This window comes from Camellia sinensis, chromosome 2, assembly GCF_055761805.1.
Source record: "Camellia sinensis isolate YWXY chromosome 2, ASM5576180v1, whole genome shotgun sequence".
NCBI lineage: Eukaryota > Viridiplantae > Streptophyta > Magnoliopsida > Ericales > Theaceae > Camellia > Camellia sinensis.
Window position 1 is genome coordinate 144,307,502 of NC_138962.1, and position 22,951 is coordinate 144,330,452.

General features: G+C 37.7%; 1 protein-coding gene across 2 annotated transcripts in view; it reads left to right on the top strand.

The window, feature by feature from the left end:
* The first annotated feature begins 20,878 nt into the window (after positions 1-20,878).
* Positions 20,879-22,951, top strand: part of LOC114304594 (serine carboxypeptidase-like 40) — a 41,359-nt gene continuing 39,286 nt past the window's right edge. For both annotated transcript variants that reach the window (XM_082915724.1, XM_082915725.1), the window contains exon 1: positions 20,879-21,665. In XM_082915724.1, coding sequence (XP_082771850.1) covers positions 21,287-21,665 — 379 coding nt within the window. In that variant the 5' untranslated portion in view covers positions 20,879-21,286. The remainder of the gene's footprint in view (positions 21,666-22,951) is intronic.

Genomic DNA, 22,951 nt, shown 5'->3' on the forward strand with positions numbered 1-22,951 from the left:
TGGTTATTGTTTTAGAACTATGAGATTCCTATTGGGCAATTGTGCTCACCCCTTGTTGTTTCATTTTTTTACAAGAAGAGAATTTCGAATTGATTGGTTGAAGGATTAGGAAGTTCATGTATATCTTGTGTGTAATCTCATTGTACTTTGATGTTTGTAATTATTTGTTTGTAACTCTGTAGCGGGAGCTTGGCATGTATTATTATTATTGTTGTATTCATCATGACAGAGACATGTACTATTATGTTTCTATTACTCAAGGGTAATAGATATTTGTTTTCAAAAAAAAAAAAAAAATGGACCTAAATTTCAAGCTCTTGGTAATGTTTCCGAGTAATTAAAATTCGGGGCGTGACACAAAGCAATCCCAAGTAGGTTGGCATCGCAAGCTAACACAATCATATCCTAGCAAACCCCTAGGTTAATGAGTAACCAACCAAAAGCAAAGAAGAATACAAGAACACCAACATCAGATACACCCAATTATCATTGGTATCCAAATAACCCAACCTTGATATGATCAAGATTGGTGACAATGTCCTGAACTGAATATTAAAGTCCCTTTAAATTAAATTTACTCCAAAGTGCTACCCTCACCTTCACCAATTCTGATAGCTCATTCCAATCAATTATCTTACCATTAAAGAGGCACCCATTCCTTGTTTTCCATACTGTAGACACCTCATTTTTGACCGCCCGCAAAACTTGTGCGCTTCGTCCAGGCACTCGATGATGAAAATAACATTGTGTTTGATCCAACTTCTCAATGAAGGAATCCGAGGATGGGCCTCAAAAACAATCCTAAAACCTTCATATTTACCTTGTTCTTACCTCAGAGGTCCATTTTTGAACATTATGGCATCCTCCACTGAACTTGGAACAGAGGAACAGGGGAGCACATTGGGGCCCGACCGTGCCTCATTGGGAGCCAGCCGTGGCCATTTGGGGCCAGCCGTGCCTTGTGGGCGATAAACACTATTCTGGGTGAGAGCCCACCAACTATCTATTTTTGAAGATATTTTGACCTAGTTTGCTCAAATTCTATAAATACAAGGTTATATCTCTGTTTTGAGGGTTGAACAATTTCTAAAGAGCCTATACACACACTTGAGAACTCATTCTTCCTTGCCAAGCCATCTTTGAGCAAGCTTACCATCTTTGAACTATATCTATATACCATACAAACTCTCAAACCTTAATCTTGGAGCCTTGGTTGAGCCTTGAGAATCATAATTCAAGCTTAAGAGTGTGTTTGGACCAAGTTTAATTCACAACAAAAGCTTGTCCTCTTCAAGAGGTATAACTTACCTTCTTTTCTATTGCTTTCATTTCTATCTCTTACTATCAATTTCTTGTGTCTTTGTATTGTTTTAGATCCATTTCAAGTGTTAGAACTTGGGTTTGAATAATTACGAAAGGTAAAAAGGTTTAACACCCTTTCTTGCCCCTTACTTCATAGCTCACACCCTTATCTTTACACTCCTTTTTTTCAGGCTTCAAACTGATTTTCAGAGTTCAAAAAAAGTTTAAAAAACGTGGTTTGTGGTCTCAAAAATGGAGGGGGTAGCCACCTCTCCTTGCTCTTGTTCACTAGCCTTGTAATTCCTTATTATTTCCTATCTTTTTTGTACTCTTCAAACATCATTTAGCCACTGTTTTTTCACATATTAGGGACTATTTTAGGGCTATCCTAATTTACTTAATTAGTATATGCTTTGAATACCTTACTTGTTGTGTTGAAAATCTTCATATCTTACTTGTTGTGTTGTGTTGTCCATGCTTTGATTATCTTTTAGTTATTCAAAGCATAGGAAAAAGACCTATGCTCAATGGCTTAATCTCTACAGAGGTTCATTGTCAATACATAGTCTCTTTTTCATGCTTAGGATCACTTCTCGTTTGGCATTTCTTTTCATGTAATGGATTAACCATCACTTTGAACAAATTGATTAAAGAATGGAAAAGACTAAAAAAAATGGACTTAAAATTGGACCAACCAACATAAACAAAATGAGTTAGATTGCTTGGGTTCGGCCAGACATTATGCCGAATCCTTCATGTCAATAGTCATCACACATCAATTCATGACGTTTTGACGAATCTTAAAGCGTCTCTAGCTCCCTCTTTGAGCTCACTTCATGATAAGAGGGAAGAGTAGTTGTTGTTCATTGCATTTATTGATTTTATGTCCAATTGTCTCCGAAATCATCAAGCGATCAATCTGCTTATTGATGGTTTTGGAACCAACTTCGTTCTTCTCTTCAGCTTTTCTATGACAGAGAAGAGCAGAAGGGACAAACAGAGCTTAGAAAGGCTCTGTCTGTACTGTTTTTACCTCAGAGCACAAAAATAAGGTTTTGCATGAAATTAGGGCCCGCTCGGACTTGTTTGGGCCCGACCGGGCCTTATTGAGGGCCGCCCAGGCTCCAATATTTGGTAAACAGTGTGTTTTTGCAGAAACAAAGGACAGTGGCTGAAGGTGAAATATGACAGATTCCTAGGGAGACAGACAGAGTGGTTTCTAGAAACTGTCCTCTATGATGTGCATGCATTGCTTTAATTCATTATTGATGTAATTAATTATTATTATTGTAATCATTATTGTTGTAAATTATTCTTGTTGTAATTAGTATTGTTGTAGTACTGGTTTATTTGTAATTATTATAGCTAGTTAAATTAGGTAACTAGTTTATTACTCATTATTAGCCTTCGTTGTAATAACTTAGCTAATTAGTTATTTATTCATTCATTTGGTTTTGTAATAATTAGTTTATTTCAGACACTTGGACACTCATTCGGACCCTCATGTGCGAGGGAAAAATTGTAATAAGTGTGTATGTCTTCTAACTCTCATTTCTTTCTCTTTTTTATTTCTCCGCTTATGATGGTAGCATAGAGCAACCCATTTTAATTAGCATTGTCCATGTCTCACATCCATTTGTCTTGCATACATAAGGGTTCGGCTCATCATTCTAAACCAACATCAAGATCAAATTCTTTGCTTGAATACATGTTTATCCCAAATCTTGGATTGAATCAAATGCCATGTTAGTAACCGAACTTGTTATTTGCATAATTGTGTGTGTTGTATTAGTTATATTGCATTGGTTAGGATCATGTATTTTTTTTTAACTCTTTTATCTTTTTGGCGTGCTTCGAAGTACTAGGTGAGTACTTATTGCTTTAGCATGCTGCATGCGTGTGATTGTTGCCATATCATCAAAGCATGATTCCATGAGGCTAAGTTCTTAAGTGATATATCTGTTTGAATGCCAGTGGATGAAAGCTAATTACTTGAATTGGAATAATTAATTAATGTACATATGAGCCCACTTTTTCAAGTGACGCATATTTAAAACATTTTTTTTTTTAACAAACATGAAATCAAATGTTCCAACTTCTACAAATTAGTCTATACTTGCGTGCATCACCTAGTAAAGTTAGTCTAATAATCAAAACAAAAGCGTATAATGTAAATAAAAATCACATCATGATTAGTAGAGGCTGATCTTTGATCGGGCGAGTAGGGTGCTCATTTCATGACCTTTCCCTCTCGTACTTAAGTTCCGGGCCGAGACAATCTTGGTGATGACAGACACGTGGCCTTTGGCACGAGTCATGGGTTTCCTAAATTTTTCAAAAATATGTAGGTAGCAACTCTGTATCTGGCAAACAAGTCCATTTTTGACATTTTGATTCAAAATTGATTTTCCAAAAAAATTGTCGGATTTGGACTCATTTGCGTTTATCTATTTCACATTGCACTTGTGGAATCAAATTCAAAATCACGAGAGTCCAAACTGTGGGGCTAGTCGTATCCGAAAGGAACATGAAAAGCTCAGCTACACATACTAGCCACATGACTGCTAAGTGTACTAATTTCCATATTTTAAGAACCATCTTATTAAATTTGGTACCTGCCCACCAAAGCAATAAGTCCTCTATTGAACTTGGCACAACCCACACCAAATCCCACCACTTTATCATACTAGTCCATACTTTCCAAACCAATGTGCAAAACAATAATACATGGTTTATAGACTTCTCCTCTGTTTTGCAAAATAGACACACTGAATTTGCTTTCTCATTTAGCACCCCAATCCTGTTCATAAAAGTTATTGTTTAAAGTCTGTCTCTCCATGCTAACCACCCTTAGAATTTTACCTTAGATGGAGCTGCATTGTTCCACAGTTCATTAGTTACTTTTACAAAAGGACCTTTTGAAGACTCCCACCAATTCCATGCTCCTGCTACTGTGAATGTACCTATTGGATTAGCCACCCAATTGCACGAATTTTGCACGAATCCTCATACTCCATTAAAAGGGTAGGTGTTTCCCTTAACAATTCATGAAGCCTAAGGGCCTCCTCCTCCTCCCAAGCTAGCAAACTTCTTCTGAAAAACAAATTCCATTCATTTGAAGGCCCCCTCCTTTAATAAACCTGCAAAATAGTACTTTCTTTTTCCTTTGATAAACTGTATAATCTAGGAAACTCCTCATTCAATCATTAATTATGAAGCCAATTATCATCTCACAACTTAATTCTTTCCTCATTCCCTACTTTTACTTTAAATTTTGATAAGTAGAACTCAACCAGTGCATGTCTGTGTGCAGCAAGCTTAAGAACATCAAACCAAATTCTAGAAACTGAACCATTATCTAGAATAATTGGAACCTAACTACCACCCACCACACCATATTTGCTAAACACAATTTGTTTCCAAAGAGCTTTATCTTCTATCCCAAACCTCCACCACCATTTGAGTAAAAGACAATCATTTACTTCTCTCAGGTTTCTAACCCTGAAACCCCCTTGATTTTTGTTTGCTGACATCTACTTCCAAATCACCATATGAACTTTCTTCCTAGTTTCAGAATCTCTCCATACCCGAAGTTTATCAATCTACTTTGCCACTCCCATAGGCATTCTAAAAATTGATAGAAAATATGATGGAAAATTAGAAAGAACTGACCTAATTAGTGTTAATCTACCAACAAACGAGAGAACTTTCCTCTTCCATGAAGCTAATTTCTTCTTCACTTTCTCAATAACTGGTTGCCAAGTTCTTAACCTTTTTGGATTTGTCCCAAGAGATAGGCCCAAATAATTAATGGAAGCTTTTAACTATGGCAATTAACACCTCACCATTCACACACCACACTCCACACTCTTATGAAAATTGATTTTTAATCCAGACAGTACCTCAAAACATCTTAAAATTCTCTTAATAATCACTATTTCCACCCTATCAGTCTCACAAAAAATAATAGTATCATCTATAAACTGCCAATGTGAGAATTTCAAGTCATTAGGACTCGCACATGCACCTTTTATAAGTCCTAACTCTTTTGCCCTTTCAATCTGCAAGTTTAGTCCTGCAACAATATTGAACAAGAATGGTGATAATGGATCAACCTGCTTAAGCCCTTTTTGAGGTATGAATTCTGCTGATGGAGATCCATTAACCAATACAGATATCTTAGCTGAAAATATGCATGATCTAATCCACGTCATCCATTTATCCCCAAACCCAAAATTGTTCATCATTGTTTAATGTAATAACAATTCCTTCCCAGATTCACCCATTTTCTCAAAACAATGTACATTTCCCCCAAAATAAATATTCAACAATGTTCAATGCAAATGAATGAGAAATTGATTTTTAATTCTCCTAACTCCTATGTAATTTCTAGAACAATCATAGTTATCCTCTTTCGATAGCCCAAAACAAATATCTCTAAACAAATAGATAATTTCAATAAAGATAAACTTTCCAAATTTCAAGTTGTGAGTGATAATACGCATCCAACTCCACCATCCTCATCTATAACAACTCAATGTCATCATTTCAATATCAATTCCATTTATCAATACAAAATCAACACTTGAGATTTCTAGGGCAGAGACCCTATTTCCTTTATAAAACCATTTCCTAAGATAAAAACCCTTATTTTCATCATGTCTCAACAATAACCATCTTTCTACAATCATTTTCGATAAACCATTTGAAAACCCCTCGTTTGTTTTCGAACCAAAACTCGAGATTGTTCAAATATCCATTTATTTCACAAAGTGATTTTATAAAAACAAATAACTAAGTTAAAACACATAAGGAAGTGTGGAAAATCCCTACCTCAAGCTTAGAAGGTGGAAGAGAAGAACTTGGAAACACTTGACGTTAACGAAACCATAAGCCACTCAAATTAAAAGAAAGCCCTTGAGACGATCTACAATCTATTTCAAATGACCAAGATGAAAGGATACCTCCAAGTGAGTAGATCTAGGGATCTAAGCGGGAAAAAGTTAAGTTTAGAGAGGGAATAGAGAAATCACAAGTTGGGAGGAAAAGAGAAGGAAAATAATAAGAGGAAAGTATTTTGGACCCTATTTATAGTGGCTAGGTATTAATAGAATAATAACTCCAAAGTCAAAATGAAAAGAACAAATCAAAAATCCCTAAATGTAGGGCCCAAGCCGAACAAAATATGGAAAAAGAGTCACAGGGGTCGATCACGACAGCGGTGTCAATCCTCAAGAAGAAAAGTTTAGACACTAGTGTTTGGCAGCAGATAAGAGTCAACCCTTGGAAGCAGTGGTGTCAACCTTATATTTCAGTAGACAACCCAGAACAACATAAGAAGAGAAGGGTCGACCCTGGGAACCTATGGTGTCGACCCTATATTTCAGTAGCTAATTTCAAGAACACAGCAGGACAGGTGTCGGCACCGCCAAGACTGGTGTCAACCCTCAGAGGCCAAAAATCAGGACAAGTGTTGACACCACCAAGATTGGTGTCGACCCTATTTTTTAGTAGCTCCACCAGGAACACAGCAACAAGGAGGCGTCGACACCACTAAGATAGGTGCCGACCCTGGGAGCAGAACAAAACAAGGAGAGGCAAAATGAACAATAACTATAGACATGGTTTTTCAGATTCAAAAGCATTAAATGGGTCGGGTCTAAGCCCGAATCGCTATAACCTTCCCCGTAAGGAATTTGGTCCCCGAAATTTTAAATTAACAACAATACCGTATTTAAGCCAATTACAATAATGATAGCAATTTAATTTCATCACCATGACCCATTCACCGGTCATTCATTCTCAACACTGTGATAAACACGTTCTCATTACTGAATATACAATTCATATTTCCAAAACATAGACAATGTTTATATTACGTTAACATGACAAGATTTTTCAATACAAGTTCAAACATTGACAAATAGGTTAAGGTATTTCTCACGAACTTTTGCCTCACATTCCCATGTTGTTTCCTCAACCTTGTGATGTTTCCATAACACCTTCACCAAAGGAATTGTCTTACCATGCAAGACTTGGTCTCGAGTATCTAAAACTCTAACATGTCTCTCCTCATACGAGGCAGTCCAACATGTGTGATGGATTCGGCTTATACTTCTGAAGCATATAAATGTGCAACATGTCATAAACCTCGAAAAGTTGTGGCGGCAAGGCCAAACGGTAAGCTACCTCTCCAATTCACTCTAGGATCTCAAAAGGACTAATAAACCTAGGGCACAACTTCTCACTCTTCCCAAACCTCATCAAACCTTGTCTAGGTGATATCTTCAAGAAGACGCGATCTCCTACCTCAAAGGCTAATGATATCCTCCTACGGTCGACATAGCTCTTCTGACGACTCTGAGCCGTGACCAACCACTTACGAATGAGCATAACCTTCTCTATCGTTTCCCGAACTAATTCAGGACCTAACATAGGTGCATCACCGACCTCGGCTCAACACACAGGAGATCAACAAGGTCGGCCATGCAAAGTCTTGAACGGTGCCATACTAATTACTCAACTAGAAGGTATTGTTATAGAAAAACTCTACTAAAGGCAAGTGTCTCTCCCATGACCCCTTAAAGTCAGAAACACAACCTCGAAGCATATCCTCAAGGATCTAGATGGTACGTTTTGACTGCCTGTCAGTTTGAGGATAATAAGCGGTACTAAAAGTCAACTTAGTGCCCAAGGCATTCTGCAGACTCTGCCACAATCGAGCTATGAAACGAGAATCTCTGTCCAAAATATTAGTCACAGGGACCAAATTAAGTCAAACAATGTCCCTGATATAAAGGTCGGAAAGATAATCTACTGAGTCACTCGTGCGCATAGATACAAAGTGTGCTGACTTAGTCAACCAATCAATTATCACCCAAATGGTATTATTATCCCGTTGAGTCCTCAGAAGACCCACAACAAAATCCATCTCAATATGCTCTCACTTCCACTTGGCTATAGGCAAGGGTTGCAACAAACCCGCTGGCCTCTGATACTTGGCCTTCACTTATTGATAAGTAAGGCACCTCGATACGAACAAGGCTACATTTTTCTTCATTCCCTTCCACCAAAACTGGCGGTCACAGTACATTTTTATGCCTCCTAAGTGCACCGTAAGGGGTGAATGGTGAAACTCTCAGAGTGCCTTTTCTTTACAAGACTCCAACACAAAGAGATGGTTAAGGTATCTAACAATCGCGTCATAATACACGTTCAAGTCACTCTATACCTTCCCACTAGATATCTTCTCCCAGAGGGCTTCTACCTTAAGATCATTTTGCTGTGCTTCTAAAACTTGGCTCATAAGTATAGGTTGTGCAACAACCGTAAACAAAGCAGTCGACTCGACGAACTCGCCTAAATGTAAGTCAAACTCACCAATAGCACCCAACATCTCCCATTCCCGGATGGCAATATTCACTACACTGCTAATGGCCTTTCTACTCAAGGCATCGGCCATTACATTGGCTTTCCTCGGATGATAGTGCAACTCAAAATCATAATTTTCCATAAATTCTATCCACCTCCTCTATCTTAGATTCATATCTTTCTGTGAAAACAGATAGTTCAAACTCTTGTGATCGGAAAATACCTTAAATCTGTCACTATTCAAGTAGTGCCTCCAAATCATCAAAGCAAATATCATAGTTGCTAGCTTTAAGTCATGCGTGGGTTAGTTTTCTCTCATGTGTTTAACTAATGTGAGCCATAGGTGACCTTCCCCCCTTGCATCATGACACAACCTAAACCTTCTCGAGATGCATCACAGTATACAGAATAGCCCAAACCTCTCTCTAAAATAATCAACATTGGGGTAGTGGTAAGTCTAACCTTAAGCTATTGGAACGCCTTCTCACAAGTCTCACTCCACACAAATTTGATTCCCTTCCTTGTAAGTCTAGTCAATGGTGAGGCTAATTTAGAGAAATCTTTCACAAACTGACGGTAATAACCAGCCAATCCCAAAAAACTACGAATCTCAAAGGTGTTCTTAGGTTGTTCCCAATCTTGTACTACTTTTATCTTAGAGGAATCTACAATCAGGTCTCGTTTGGGAACAGATTAATTTACTAACTTTTTGGCTATTTGGCTAAAATATGAACTAAAAAAAACTAGTATGTTTAGGATGACTTTTTGACTTTTTACGAAATATGTGTAAAAAGTAGAGAGAAAAGAGAATCTTTAACTTTTTGGTATGAGTTGTTGGCTTTTTGGCTAATTTAGTAACTTTTTGACTTTTTGGCTAAAAAGTTCGGTTGCCAAACGAGGCCTCACTCATTTCCCGGATACCATATGGTCTAAGAATTTTACTTTTTTCAACCGAGTTCACACTTTCTGAACTTAGCACATAATTTGTGGGTTCTAAGCAACTCAAACACAACTCGCAAGTGTTCCTCATGTTCTTTCCCAGAGGGTGAGTAAATCAAAATGTCATCAATAAAGACGACCACAAAACGGTCTAGGAACTCACAAAAGATCCGGTTCATCAAATCCATAAACATGACAGGTGCGTTGGTTAACCCAAAAAGCATCACTAGGAATTCGTAATGGTCGTACCACATACGGAATGCCGTTTTCTAGATATCCTCCTTCTTTACTTTCAAGTCAATCTTAGAAAAGCAAAAAGACCTCTTCAACTGATCAAACAAGTCATCTATATGAGGGATTGGGTATTTGTTCTTAACAGTTACCCAGTTCAATTTTTTATAAGTCGCAATGTGACATTCTTCTTTTTGGCAAAGAGAGCTAGTGTTCCCCAAGGCAATGTGCTAGGGCGGATAAAGCCCTTATCTAACAATTCTTAGAGTTGAACCTTCAACTCACTCAGCTCGGAAGGTGTAAACCTATACGGTGCCATAGAAATCAGTGAAATACTGGGCACTAAATCAATAGAGAACTCAATCTCATGGTGAGGTGGTAAACTAGTGAGATCCTCAAGAAAGACGTTCGGGTATTCACAAACTACCCTTAGTAACTCAACTAGAACAGTATCACTCTCAACACCCTAGAATATAGCAAGTAGGAGACTAGGCTCGCCCTGACTACGTGGATCACATACTGGCAACAAGGCACTATCAACTCTATCCCCAAGAAATAAAAACAATCACCACTCGAGGTACATATAGTAACCGTCTGACAGTAACAGTCTATAACAGCCCAATAAGATGACAACCAATCCATACCCAATATGACATCAAAGCTCAGCATATCAATTAACATAAATGCAAAAAGAAGTCGGTGACTGGCAACCGCTATCTCACAATCCCAATACCCCTGGTCCAACACAACCTCACCACCAATTGGTGACTATACCCTGATAGGAGATGCTAACCGAGCCATTTCTAACCCAAATGCTGATGTAAATGCAGACGAGATAAAAGAATGGGATGCACCCGTATCAATCAACACATTGGCAATATAATTATGTAACAAGAAGTTACCTCTTACTATAGAAGGTGTTGGCACTAAATCTAGCATGGTAATAGCATACACATGCCCTGTAGGTCTCTGCTTTACCTGCTCACCCCTCAGAGCATAAGTCTGATGCACAGATTGAGCCGAAGAGGTTCCCTGATTGGCCCTCAAGGCCTATACTGACTAGATAGGCTAGTGGCTCTGTGGCTACCTCGAACCTAACACACCAGATGTGCCACCCAATTAAGCTTAAAACCTCCTCACATGTCCAGACTACCCATACTAATAACAGATAGTCGGTTGTTCCTTCCCTTGACTCTAGCTCTGAGAACGAGCCACAGACAGTGCAGACTGTTGCCCTCATTCTCTCTATGGGCAAGCTGGAGACTTGTGACCCAACTGGCCACACTTAAAACAAGTGAAACCTTCCTGATTACCTTTCCCTGAACCTGAACTTGGCATAAGGAAGGCGGATCTAGATTGTGTTTCCTGAGACTGCTGTGGGGTGAAGCTCCTCTGTCTCTTGTTGTCCTTAGTGTTCCCTTGAACATCCTGACTCCTCTGCCTAGAGGCCCTCATCCATTCCTCTTCCGTCCAAATCACAGTCTCTAAATGAGCTACTGCCTCCACAAGGCGACCACAATCCCTAATCATAAACACGACCACCTTGAAAAGGAGTTCAGTCATCAACCTCTTCTCTAATTTCAAGCAACGACATTCCTCCATCGTTACCAACTCTAGTACAAATCTCGACAAACTAGTGAAAGCAACCTCAAACTTGGCCACTGGTGTGTTCAACTATTTGGGCTTCAAGAACTGCTCTCTCAACTTCTCTTTAACAGTGGAAGGTAAAAACTTATCTTGGAAGGCGTTGATAAAAGCCTCCCAAGTCCCTCCAATGCATCCTCGCAGAAACTTCTACCACTGACCAGCATCTCCCTTCAACTGGAAAGATGCCAAGGTTACTCTCAACCCATCGTCCTCGATGCCAAGCATCTCGAACGTCTTCACCATTTGCTCGAGCCACTCATCTGTTTTTAAGGGCTCTTTTGGATCCACCATAAACTCGTCTAGATTAGACCAGAAGAACTCTCTCTTCAGAAAAGATGGCCTTGTCTCCACTACTTAGGCTTGGACTTGATTCTCAACCCTGAGAATGTCCATGGATTTCTACAAAGCTTCGGCCATTTCATGAGCTAAAGCACCCATGGCCTGTTAACCAACCGGTTCGGCCACATTGGACTAAACAACCCCTTCCTCTTGTGCCAGAATACCATCCAATAATGGCACCTCCTGTTGTTTAGGCATGCTACGTCTACTACCACTACGACCACGTCCTGACATCCTAATAAAGGTAACACCAGATATTAGCACATTTACAAATGTGTTGAAGCTAACTCACTCGTGTTTTAATACGGTGGACTACAAATAATTCACTCCACATAAGCACATAATCACATAAACACATACGAACTTCCTTTCTAGATAGTGATTTTCCCGCGGCACTGCCAGGGTTCCAATTAGAAATAACAGTGATCAAGTACTCTTCTAACAGGACTTCCAAAAACCGATAGACCCAATCAACATCTTAGAAATTAAATTTCATACGTGTAGACGTCCCTCGAACGTCCCAGGAGGGAATCCCGTTTCGTTCATTTGGGCTCACTACAGTTCAGGACTCAAATTGTCACGGTTCTAAATCTGAACCAAATAGTCCAAATCCAGCAAATCGTTTTTGAAAACATAATTTTTGTAAAGAAGTGCCAAACATGGACTACTTTGCCAGATACAGAGTCGCCACCTAAATATTTTATTGGGGGAATTTAGGAAACCCTAACTCGTTTGCCTAAGGCCACATGTCCGTCATCACCAAAGTTGCCTCGGCTCGGGAACTTGGGTACGATTGGGGAAGGTCAGCTATGAGCACCCCCTCTCGCCCGATCAAAGATCGGCCTCTACTAACCATAATATCTAGTTTTGAAAACATTATGCGTTCTTATTCCGATTAATTAGCTAATCTTACTATGTGATGCGCATAACACAAAAGTATAGACTAGATCGTCTAATTTGGAACAAAGCATCGCATATCTGTTTGTTTGGAAATCAGTTTGAAATTTGCTACTCACAAGTAGGCTAAAACATGGATTTTGATGAGTTGTTCCAACTCAAACAATCCAACCTTCACCCACAGGCATTCAGGCAGATATATCACAGAAGCATATAGCCACATGGTAAGCATGCTGTCATGTTAACACTTACACTCATGCAAGGATGCTAAAACATAAATGCTTACCGAGTACTCTAAGCCAAAACAGAAACTAGTTAATAATCATATGCATGATCCTAGTTCATGTTAAGATGACTAATGCAACACATGCAAGATGCAACTACAATAGGCTCGGCTATTCTAAGATGGCATATGATGATGCTATAACTAACACATATTCAACTTGGAATTGAAATACAATGCAGTTAGTATGATACGCCGAGCCCGGTGCATGCAATACTGCTGAATGAATGCACGCATGCATAGCATAAGGTATGCTAAATTAAATATGCCCCAGTACTAACCATCAAAAGTAGGTAAGTAAAAGGGAGAAAGAAATGGGGGTTGGAAGACATGGACACACACACCCACACTTATTACACATTTGCCCTCGCTTGGAGGGACCAAAAGAATAATACAAACCGAATAATGAACCAACTATCCTAGCTAATTAATTATTACAAAAGTTCTAATTAATTAACAAATTAATTACAAAAACAGCCTAAATATGAAACTAAAGAGACCGCCGCAGCTCTGCCTCAGAATGCGTAGATGATGCATGCTCGATTTGTCTTGCCCGGAAACCCGCTGCCATGCCATTGTTGCCTCTGTTTGCACTGTCCTATACCTCTGAGGACTGTGAAAATCCTGGAGATGCCTCTGAATTGCTCCCTGAGCATTGTGAGATGCCACCGACCAATTGTTGAGCCATCGGCTAATTATTTTTGGTCGGTTGGTACTGTAGGTAGCCGGTCGGCCAAATCTTCCTGCAGGAACCTGTTTTGACAGCAGCAGAGGACAAACAAGGCATGGCATGGAATTTTCAAGCAAATGTGCGCATGTCCACTCTCCCTATCATGTTATAGACTCAAGGGAGTGTGACCCTTGGTCCTCGGGCCACCAATCACGCATTTTGATGCATAATGGCCAAAGGCACCAAGTTTGCAAATCAATGTGAATGCATGCGACAAAACAAATGAATGCTTTACGCCCTACCATGTTGAGGTCAAGGGCATCGGCGACCGAGGGTTGAGACGTGTTTCGTCATTTTGAGTACGAACACACCTCACCCCACATGCTTGGTTTGACACCCCAAACCAAACAAAATGTAATGCATGTATGCAATGTGGCTCAAGTATGCAACATGGGTCAAATATGCAACATGAGGCTAAGTTAACAAAGCATGCCAAATGTAATGCAACCTAAGCATGCAAATGTACAATGTGCTAAGCATGCAAGATGCAATGCAATGCAACCTAACATGCAAGCTAAACTAATGTAACAAGAACATGCAAACACGGTATAATGCAAGCCTGCAACTAGAGGCAACATGTCAAACATGCAACTATGTACAAGGATGGACTTAAACTGAAATGGGTGGCCTCAGCCATGCCCCAAAACAGTGGCCAAAACACCCAATTTAAGGGACTAAAAGGGGAGGCGGATACACACACAACATTGGCCCATAAGCTAGACCACTATGCACAACATTCAAGCATGAGCAAGATGGAGTAAACATGAGGATGTGGCAATACAACAAGCTCTGAAATCATGTCAATAATGCTACCAAATCATGCACCTAAGGTGAATAAAGCATGCTAAAGGGCTTAAGGTCCAAAGCTAGTCAAGATGCTTGAACTAAGGCCATATCAACCAAACCCCGCAAGGCCAAGATGACTAAAAATAGACTTAGGGCAGACCAAAATAAGACTAGAACATGCATGGAATATGGTCAAAACATGCCAAGAAATGGGCCCAAAACAAAGGCATTCAAAGCCACAAGGAGAGCACTCTACTACAACCACCTCAACCGCTCATGGCATGGACTAGACAACCAAAAACAGAGTTTCAATACATCAAAATGCACCCCAAAACCCACTGATATGGCAGCCCAAAGCCTCAAACACATAGGCATACACCAAGGCCCTAACATGGAGCATAAGATCACATCTCTTCAAGGCATTGAAAGGATAGCAAATACAAGCATGTAAGCACAAAACATGGACTGAAATAGCATAATAAGTGATTCCAAATCACTGAAATAGCCTAGGTAATGCAAGCTAATGACTCACACTCAAGGCTCACAAGCCAAAATGCAAAGAGGCTATACCAAACATGGCAAACATGATCAAATCAGCACCCAACAGACCTTAAGCATGATGAAATATGACCAAAAGCTTCATGAAGTCAAGCTAGAACATGCAAGCATTGAGGTCTAAAGGCAAGATGCATTTCTAAGCAAAATGGAGGAATACAAGGCAAGTATATTATGCAGGCAAGGGGTCAATAAACCAACATAGAACAGAGGTAAAACATGCTAAATAAACTCCAAATAACCTCTGAAACGAGACCAAACAAAACTAAGCGTGCATGCTACCCTTATGAGCCAAAAACATGAACAAATGAGACACAAAGGGAGAGGGGTGTCCCTCCCCTATGAAAGACTTCAAAACCTCTTCTTCACCACTGAAAATCTTCTGGATTTCAGTAGTGAGAAGGCCAATGCACAAAAGTATTCAAAGCTCAACCAAAGAAGGCACAAAAGGGGCCAAACAAGGCCTAAGAGGAGGAAGTCGACCCCAAACACAAAAGAGACCTTAATGAAACATCTTAAGCATGAAAAATCAAATTTTTTATCAGTTATACACAAAGCTCAAAACAGTATGCAAAGTAGGTTAAAGGCTAGTGCAAGATTGGGGAATATAAAACAATAGTGTTTACCCTTGAAGAACACTTCAAGAACAGCAAGTCCAGCCCCCTTTTTCTGATCAAAACCAACTCAAAACTCCAAGAACAAACTCTCAACACCTCCAAAACTGAAGTATGGTGTAATACTAGGTGTCTTAGTGCAAAATTAAAAACAAAACATCCTTTTAGGCCCTCTAACACACACAAATGAAGAGAGAGAGGGAGATATAGAGAAAGTGGTGTATATATGCTATATAACTCTGATTTGCTGAACCTCTTCAAAAGAGAAGAGAGGTCTCCTTTTATAGAGGAAGACAAAGGCCTAAGCTTCTTAAAGAAGCTAAGGCAAAAAGGTCACAGAGGTCAATCTTCTAAGAAAAGCTAAGGCAAAGGGTCAAGCTTCCTCAAGAAGCTTGAGCAAAGGGTGCAAGCTTCTCCAAGAAGCTTGAGCAAAAAAGAGTGCAAAGGGTGCAACTCCTCCATACACGCATGGAGGACAGGTCCGCGCACTCCAGCTGGCATAGCTGGTATGCACAATGCCTGAAAAAGGCAAAAAAGAGGTATCGGCCAGAGAAAGAGACTATCGGCTAAATAAATGGCCGGCCGACCACACAAAGAGCCAATACGCCTAACATAAGTGCTGACCGACCAAATATTTGGTCGGTAGCAGAAAAAGCAAGGCTGGTGGCTTCATGCCATGGCTGGTGAGTTTTAGGGGATGGCTAACAAGCCACTTCCTACCCTCAAGTGCAAAAACAAACAAGTTCTTGGTGCAAAACCAAGCACAGAATAGGCAAGTTAAGAGATCCCGAGGCAAGGTGCGCGGCTGAGACCTCCGAGAACTCAAAACGAACATGAACATAGATGATCACCGAGCATTCAAACGATGACGTCCAAGTCTTGAGGACGATCAAAAATGGGGTGTCTACAATACCCACTTAGTCACATAAGCATCTTATCATAACTATCTTTATCAAGCGAGATAAACCCATTGTGGTAAGACCCACTCCCCACGTACCCAATATATTCAAACTTGGTATGCTCTGATACCAAGTTGTAACACCCCGAAATAAACACAATAACTCAACTACAATATTAACAAATGACAACAACAAGAAGATAATTATATTCCATTAAGTTCCAGTTAAAGTTTATAAAAGAGTAACATATGTAGATATCCCTGAATCTATAGTATATATTACACAATAGAATGAACTTCAAGCAAAAGAAATGCCCTAAAGGCTTACAATTTTCCAATATGGTGCTTGGTTATAACAAAATGGATTTCAATCCCATACAGTTAAAACCCTAGGCTTGTACAAATACATACAACAAAATAAACAAGATGAAGCCCTCTCTTCCAAGTCCTCCCAAGTTATTGTCTTAGCGGAGGCGTATTATCAGCACCTGCAATGGTTTTCCCACATAGAGTGAGCTAAAACCCAGTAGAAATAATCCAAAACAACATATGAATCTTAACAAAGATATAAGGGTGAAATCTATATGCAATGCTAGTGACGAAACATTTTATATCTCCTTCAAACCATGCAATGACAGGTTTAGATCATAGTTCATAAAATATATTTTTTTCAATGGAAAACAGGACAGTGAATCATATCTCTAGAAATCTCCAAAACAAGTATCACATTTCACAAAAATTTCGTCCACGTGAAACTGTAAACCGACACCCATGTAAACATAGGCTATACAAGCACTATTATTGTCATTTTACGGATATTTCTTTTGCTAGATCGACACTCACATATACATGCATTTTTGGGATTTTCACCCTAGACACACATGCCAACTTATTTGATGTAACAACAATTCCTTTCTAGATTCACCCCTTTTCTCAAAACAATATACATTCTTTACGAAATAAATATACAACAATGCTCAATACAAATGAATGAGAAATTGGTTTTTAATTCTCCTAATTCCAATGCAATTTCTACAACAATCATAGTTATTCTTCACCGATAGCTCAAAATAGATATCTCTAAACGAATAGATAATTTCAATAAAGATAAACTTTCCAAATTTCATGATGGGTGATAATACATATCCAACTCCAACATCCCCAGCTATAACAACTTAGGGGTTGTTTGGGGTGTCCTAAATAAGTGCACTTTTTGTTTTTTTGGACTAAAAATTGAAGAAGAAAATATAGATGTTTGGGTTAACTTTTTGACTTTTTATGGAAAAATGTGTAATAAAAAAATTGTAAAAATTAGTTTGTAGGAGAAAATTAGGATTGAGAGTTGTGCAGCTGTAATTGTTGACTTTTGGTGAATAGTGTTAACTTTTAACTTTCTGAGTAACTTTTTGACTTTTTGGCTTTTCCTGGACATGCCAAACTTGGCCTTAATGTCACCATTTCAACATCAATTCCATTTATCAATACAAAATCAACATTTGAGATTTCTAGGGAAAATACCCTCTTTCCTTTATAAAACCATTTCCCAAGGTAAAAACCCTTCTTTTCATCATGCCTCAACAATAACCATATTTCTACAATCATTTTCGCTGAACCATTTGAAAACCATTTTTTTTTATTTTCGAACCAAAACCCGAGATTGTTCAAATATCCATTTCTTTCACAAAGTGGTTTTATAAAAACAAATAACTAAGTTAAAACTCATAAGTAAGTGTGGAGAATCCCTACCTGAAGCTTAGAATATGGAAGAAAAGAACTCAGAAAAACTTGATGTTAACGAAACCATGAGCCACTCGGATCAAAAGGAAGCCCTTGAGATGATCTATAATCTATTTCAAAGGACCAAGATGAAAGGATACCTCAAAGTGAGTAGATCTAGGGATCTAAGTAAGAAAAAGTTAAGTTTAGAGAGAAAAGAGAGAAATCATAGGTTGAGAGGAAAAGAGATGGAAAATAATAAGAGGAAAGTGTTTTGGACCCTATTTATAGTGGCTAGGTATTAATAGAATAATAGCTTCAAAGTCAAATGAAAAGAACAAGTCAAAAATCTCTAAAAGTAGGGTCCAAGCCGAACAAACCCTAGAAAGAGTCACAGGGGTCAACCTTCGCGACAGTGGTGTTGACCTTCAAGAAGAAAAACTAAGATACTAGTGTTTGGCAGCAGAGAAGGGTCGATCCATAGAAGTAGTGGTGTCGAGCCTATATTTTAGAAGACAACCTAGAATAACATAGGAAGAGAAGGATTGACCTTGGGAACCCATGGTGTCGACCCTATATTTCAGTAGCTAATTCCAAAAACACAGCAGGACAAGTGTCGACGCCGCCAAAACTGGTGTCGACCCCAAAAGGCCAAAAATCAGGACAAGTGTCGACACTACCAAGACTGGTGTCGACCCTATTTTTCAGTAGCTCCACTAGGAACACAGCAACAAGGAGGTGTTGACACCACCAAGATGGGTGTCGACCTTGGGAGCAAAACAAAACAAGGAGAGAGAGAATGAACAATAGCTATGGACATGGTTTCCCGGATTCAAGAGCATTAAATGGGTTGGGTCTAAGCCCGGATTTCTATAACTACCATCCACTAATGGCTACCAATGAATCCTCTGTTTATTCCGATTGGTGTTCTCCTTACATGTCTCCTTCAACTTCTATTGCTGAACTTCATTTCCATACGCTGCTATCCTCACCTTTAAGGCCTTGTCGTCACACCACAGTTCTTCAGCTTTTTAGATTACCATCATTGCTACAACCTCACAATCATATCTGACGAACTCGAATCTTGTTCCAGTTGCTTTCCCTCTTTTAATCAGGATGAATACATCCTTCACCACTCCGTAGTTGCTAAATAGGGTAAAGAGACTTCTTGGTTCCATAGATTCCGGTAGGTTATCCACAAAAATCGTGAACATCCCTGGTCCCCTTGATTGAACATGTTGATATCCTGGTGGCCTTCTAATGATCACCGAGTTCCACCATCCTCCTTTCATTTGTGTTTAAACCTTGACATTTTGTGATCTTAAAATCATTTTAATGTCAGTTTGCCACTTAATATCATTTTATTGTCTCATAACCAATAAATTATTTTTACAAAAATGTTATGTGAGACATTTGGTAGAAATTTTGGTAGAATTTTTAGGGTCTTTAGCATTACTCTTGTTTTTAATCATAATTAAAGAATCACAATCATAATTAAACATTACTTAAATCTTAAAGGGTTGACCAAGGTCATGAAGACTTGAAAATGAGAAAAATATTAAAGTTGTGTTAATTAAAACATAGTTGGTTCAAGAGAATGAGTACCTTATGAAAAAATTACTTTCAAGATGTCTTGGGTCTAACCATAATATGAGATATTGTGAAGTAAATGTCAATATTTAATGTCATTCATTATTAAATAAAAGGGTAAATTACAACTCCAACCCTTAATGTTTTCCAAAAATACATATTTTGTTCTTATGTTTTGAAAATTACAAATATTTTCTTATTAGAATTTGTCATTCAATTGACTTAACAGAAAAAATAAAATTATCTAAATATCCTCTAACATTAAAATAAAATTATCATATTACTCATTTTCATCCACTATTCACCAAATCACTCTACCAGCAACTACAATATTCTTCAATCTTCCTCTGCGACATACCAAATACTTGTATACAATAATAACGGTAGTGTTGATCAAGAGTAAGAACATTATGATGGTTGGTCAAAATGGTGTTACTAATTGAGAGAAAATAAAAAATAAAGGAGGTGAGATGGGGAAAAAAAGTGTATTATTTTATAAATGTTAATATATGTATTTTTTGGAAGAAAAAAAATTTATTACTTACATCATGCAGTATGTTAATTTGATTTAATAGTTTATTAATGGAGGTGGACATTTGTTATGTGATTGAAAACTTCTAATAGTAAAATATAATTTCCTAAATGTGATGAAAAAAGAAGTTATATTTTTTTATAAACCTCGTGGGATATATTTATCATTTATGTAAATTAAAATTACCCTTGAATATTGGTAATTAAAAACGAAAACTTTTCTATATTTATAACCCTCTTGTATATATATAAATGGATGTCATTATCATATTTCTTAAAAACTAATTATTTAAAATAAAATAAAATAAAATAAAAAGAAATTACAATGACTTGGACGTTTAAGTCAAAATTTGTGACTCATTGAAAAGCATCTTTCATTTAGCCGTTTGCCCACTCTCCACGCCTCTTTCTAAATTCTAGAACCACACGGTGTATGAACCAATAACAGCGAATATAATATAAAGAACACCAATCACGTGAGATCATGTTCTTCATAGCCCATCCCTTCTGATCTTCACGTGTCACAAAATGATAGGTTATTGATCATGCTTTGCCATATTGAGATTAAACATTTGTATTCCCGTAATTTCTTCCAAATCATTCACAATGATTGGATATATATTAAGATTTTTAAATCTTAAAATCCTCATATAATCTAATGATTATGAGTAATTTGAGACAGAAATAAGAATATTTAGGAATAGCGGATGCTTGCTCGTATTATCCGATCCTAGCCTTCCTTGTTGAGACTTTTACATATAAACATTGAACTCTTCCACCAAATTATATATAAACACACATATTTTGTATCCAAAACCTCTTAGCTATTTGTGAAGAGAGAAAGAAAGAGAAAACCAATGGTGAATAAGGCCTGTTTGTTAGTTTTCTTCTTTCTCTCAATCTCTTTATTTGTTGATATAAGCCATGGGAAGAAACAGAGTGAAGTTCTTGACGATCTGTACAGAGGCAAGTTGAAGAAGAACTCTGCGATCGACACGAGCCTTTTCGAGGCCATACGACATGTTGGTGGAGTTGAGGTTTATCCACAAGAGGGACTGAAGGAGAGAGATAGAATTGTGAGATTGCCGGGGCAACCGAATGTCGAGTTCACTCAGTATGGAGGGTATGTCACACTCAATGAGTCGGCGGGTCGAGCTTTCTATTATTACTTCGTTGAAGCGCAAGGACAACAACAGTCTAATCACTCATTGCCTCTTCTTCTTTGGCTTAATGGAGGTATTTTTGAATTTTGCTGCCCTCTCATTCCATACGCTTGTGTTTTTGGTTGGTGATGTAAATGTCACTAGCGTGAAGTAACTTGGTTGGGCTTGTCCTTCTTACTTTCCTCTCATTACTCTGTGTTTGATTTGAATTTTTTGGATTAAATTTTTTGAAAATTAAGTTTTTGAATTTTTGTATTTTTTTGTTTTTAGTGAATATTTTTAAAATTTTAAATATTTTTTTTATTTTTTTAAATACACATTACTTATATATATCTAAGAAGTAAAAAATTTGTGAAAAAAATTAATAAATACATAAAAATATAAAAAAATATACTGAATTATCGTATTTTTTTTTGTATTTTTGGTATTTAGTGAATTTTTAAAAGATTTTTTTCAAATTTTTTTTACTTTTTAGGTATATTTATGTTAGGTACACTACAAGAAAAAGCATTTTCAACGATTAAAAAATTCCCTTTCGTCGCTGAAAGTAGCATTTTCGGCGACTAAAAAAGCATTAGTAGTCAAAAGTGAAGACTTTTGGCGACAAAAACAATTTAGTAGCCAAATGTATAGGTATTGGCGACTAAAAATCTATTTGGTCGCCAATATATGACTTTTACCGACTACAAAAATTTTATTAGCCAAAAGTAAGGACCTTTGGCGACTAAAAGAATTTAGTAGCCTAAAGTGAGGCATTTGGCGACTAAAAACATGTTTAGTAGCTAAAAGTGAGGCTTTTACCGACTACAAACATTTTAGTAGCCAAAAGTAAGGCCCTTTGACGACTAAAAAAAATTTAGTAGCCTAAAGTGAGCTTTTCGGCGACTAAAAACATGTTTAGTAGCCAAAAGTGAGCTTTTTGGTGTCTAAAAAGAAGTTTAGTCGCCAAAAGTGGTAATTTTAGCGCGAGAAATTTATTTTTTAACAACTAAAAAATAATTAGTAACTAAAAGTATAAAATTGGCAACTAAAATTATGTTTAGTCGCCAAAAGCGGTCTCTTTTTTTCTACTAAATAATTTATTTTTAAATAAATTATGTTTAATAAAAAATGATTATGTTTATATATATACTTTTATATTAATACGGGTTTATGTAGTATATAAATAATATATGTTGCATATATAATTATATGGTGTTATGGAGGCGTAATGAAAAGAGTGTGTTGTATAAGGTTTATGGTGTGGGAGGTTCATGATTCGAAACTTCGGAAGAGCAAAGGGGTAATTTTTTTTTTCACAAATAAGCTTTTGGCGATTAAAATGTTTGGTCGCCAAAAGCTTGAGTATTGGCGACTAAA